The following is a 3,036-nucleotide window of genomic DNA, read 5'->3' as shown; positions in this document are numbered from 1 at the left end:
CCTCCTCCCCCAGGCAGCCGCGGCGGCGCGGGCGGGACGGGAGAGCAGGAGCAGCCCTGCAGCTGTGGTAGGTGCAGCTGCTGCTGCAGCCCGGCCTGGGGGGCCGTTTCATCCAGTTTCATGGGACTTCACCCTGAAATACCAGGCCCAGGGAGGAACTGGGTGGGTGGGGGGGTGTGGGAGCAGGAGCAGGGCAGGTGCCTGAGGGCAGCAGTGAGGGTCTGCACTGCTCCTTCTGGAGACACCAGCAGAGCAGGCAGCCTGGGTCCCCAGGAGCTGGAGAAGAACTGGGAAAAGGCTGCAGTGCCTCTTCATTCTGGAGAGTTTAGGGGTTTATCTCTGAGTTCAGGTGTTATCACAGGTCCCCCTGGAAGGTGACCCCTGCATTTCTGCAAGCCTGGCTGCTTTTCAGAGAGATTCTCATTGTTGCTGATAAGTTCCTTCTTAATTAATTGACCTAACTGGTAGTGTATTTCTTTTTAATATTTATGAGCTTTGAAGAAAGCTTATTTAATATCCAGAGATGCAAACCTGCTCTCGGGTGCAGGTTGGACACCCTTTGTCTGCAGGATGATCAACCAGGCTGGTGAAGGCCCTGGGTCCTCAGCAGAAGGCAGTGACACTTCTTGGTGACTAAACTGCTGTTTCAAGTCTGATGTCTCCTCTTTGGGTTTCTGTGGGGCTGTTTCTTTGTTTTCCATGAATAAGAAGAGAGTGGGGTTTGTTTGCTTGCTTGATTTAAAGAATAGGGCTTTTTATTTTGGCCAACATGGGCACCCATTGCCCTTGTTCATTGTCACATGCCCTCTGGGCAGCTGGTCCCTTCCCTGGCTGGGGGCCTGGGTTGATCACAATGCAGGAGAAAAGCAGAATGTGTTTTTAAATGTGGTGCTGACACAGAACTGTGGAGCACAGGAGCTCAGTTAGTTGCCAGTGAGGACTTTCAAAACACTTCCCAGCAGTTTCCTCACTTCCAGTGATCTTTGTGACACTCAGCATGGATTTTGCTCCTTAAAAAAACCCCAGCAACTTACAAGAGGATGTTTATAGAAGTGTAGCTGAAAGAGCTTTGTTTGCCCCTAATTGCTGCTGCAGTGTGTGAAGTGTGGCTGGGGTCAGGGGAGGGAGCAGTGACCAGCTGAGGAACCCAAACCTTGGGCCAGGCAGGAATAGTTGAGACCAAACCTCATTCCCTCCATCTTCTGGAAACAGATCATGGAATCCCAGACTGGTTTGGGTTGGAAGGACCTTAAAGATCATCTAGTTCCAGCCCCCTTGCATGGGCAGGGACACCTCCCAGCAGCCCAGGCTGCTCCAAGCCCCATCCAACCTGCCCTTCAACACTGCCAGGGATGGGGCAGCCACAGCTTCCCTGGGCAACCTGGGCCAGGCTCTCACCACCCTCACAGGGAAGAATTTCTTCCCAATGTCCAGCATAAATATCCCCTCGTCCAGTTTAATCCATTACCCAAAAAACCCAAAGTTGCAAGAAACTCTTCCCTGTGGAGTCCTTCCCTGTTTGCGTCTCATGAACTTTCTCTTCTCTTGTTCCCTTGAAGCTGTACCCGGGGTGGTGGATGCTGGGGCAGGGGCTGGTGCTGAGCTCACCCCTGTCCTGAGGCACGAGCAGCAGGTGGATGTGCTGGAACGCCTGGACTTTGTCCTGGGAAACATCCTGGAGCTGAGGAGGGAGGTGGAGGAGCTGCGGAGCAGCCTGCAGGGCCTGGCTGCAGAGATCGTGGGCCAAGTCAGGTACCCCAGCCCCTCTGCTGCTGCCCTGGGGGCACCTGCCCTGCCTCTGGGGGCTCTACTGAAAGCCCAGAAGAGGGGGGAAAATGTCTCTAGTCCCCATTGGGTTGATGTTTTGGATTCCAGTGAGATTAATGTAAAAAAACCTGGTGTGTTTGGCCAGGGCTGGTTTTTTTCTCTTCTGGAACATGAGGTGCTGGCACCTTGGTGATGCTCTAGACTGGGAAGGTGGTTTGTTCTGTAAAGGTTTGTCTCCTGCACTGCCATTTCTGCTGCCTGGAGGCAACTTCTGATGCAGAATGGAGGGTCCTCTGTTCTGCAGGGTGTTCCAGGGTTCCTGGGTCTTTGCTCAGGGAGGAGATGAGAGGAATGCCCATGGTGTGGCCACGCTGTGGGCGTGGGTTGCACACAGACCAGGCCTCCCTCACACCTGCTGTGGAACGTGCTGTGTGGCTGCAGGATGTTTGCTGGGGCAGGAGCCAGGGACCTTGTGAATCCTCTGCATGTTGAGTGAACTGTCCAGAAAGTGGGAGAGGAGAAGGGAACAGCCCAGGTCTCCCTGGCAAAGCTGCATTTGCTTCTCTTTGCTTCCCCAAAGGTCCCATCTGGAGGAAACCCAGCGAGGGAGGCGCCGGAGGCAGTTCCCGTGTGCCAGGGAGAGGAGTGATTCCACAGGCTCCAGCTCCATTTATTTCACAGCCAGCTCTGGAGCAGCCAACGGGGATGATGGGGAGAGTGAAGGAGGGTAAGTGCAGCACCTCTCACTTGTGCCTGAGCACTGCAGCACACCAGGGAAGGGATTGTTTGCCCCCCCAGGTGTCTGTCACCCCTGTAGTCAGTCTGGCACTGCCTGGGCCAGCCTGGGATCCCAGCTTTTTCCTAAAAGGGGGAAACTGAAAACAAAGTCATAGTTTTTGAGGGTTGTTTTAAGCAGTGATTTGATATGGGGACCTAGCAGGAGGAAAGCAGAAGTCCAGCCTGGGAGTTGGGTGAGAGAGTTTATAAATGAAGTTTCCATGCAGTAATATGTTTTAGGGTGTCTGAGAAACTTGAGCAAATTAAAATTCCATTCCAATTAACTGAAGTGCCTTTGGCTGGGCTGTTTCTTTTGTATGTTTCTCAGTGTTCCACACTGGTTAGTTGTGCTGCTGAAGAGCTGGTAGTTTAAAAACAGGTGGAAAGGCCCTGTGCAGTTTAAAGAACATGGGTGAAAATTACAATATAGATGCAGGGATTGTGATGTGAGATGAAAACCAAAGGGTCTTTGTGTGAGTGCCTTATTCCTGC

General features: G+C 52.9%; 1 protein-coding gene across 1 annotated transcript in view; it reads left to right on the top strand.

Moving 5' to 3' along the window:
- Positions 1–3,036, top strand: part of RMDN3 (regulator of microtubule dynamics 3) — a 25,338-nt gene that overhangs the window by 7,042 nt on the left and 15,260 nt on the right. The window contains exons 2-3 of the mRNA XM_010001465.1: positions 1,560–1,752; positions 2,348–2,494. Of these exons, the coding sequence (XP_009999767.1) occupies positions 1,560–1,752; positions 2,348–2,494 (340 nt within the window). The remainder of the gene's footprint in view (positions 1–1,559; positions 1,753–2,347; positions 2,495–3,036) is intronic.

The sequence above is a fragment of the Chaetura pelagica genome, unplaced genomic scaffold (assembly GCF_000747805.2).
Source record: "Chaetura pelagica isolate M959 unplaced genomic scaffold, ChaPel_1.0 scaffold587, whole genome shotgun sequence".
NCBI lineage: Eukaryota > Metazoa > Chordata > Aves > Apodiformes > Apodidae > Chaetura > Chaetura pelagica.
Note: the sequence above shows the minus strand (reverse complement) of the source record. Positions and strands in the feature narration are given on the sequence as shown.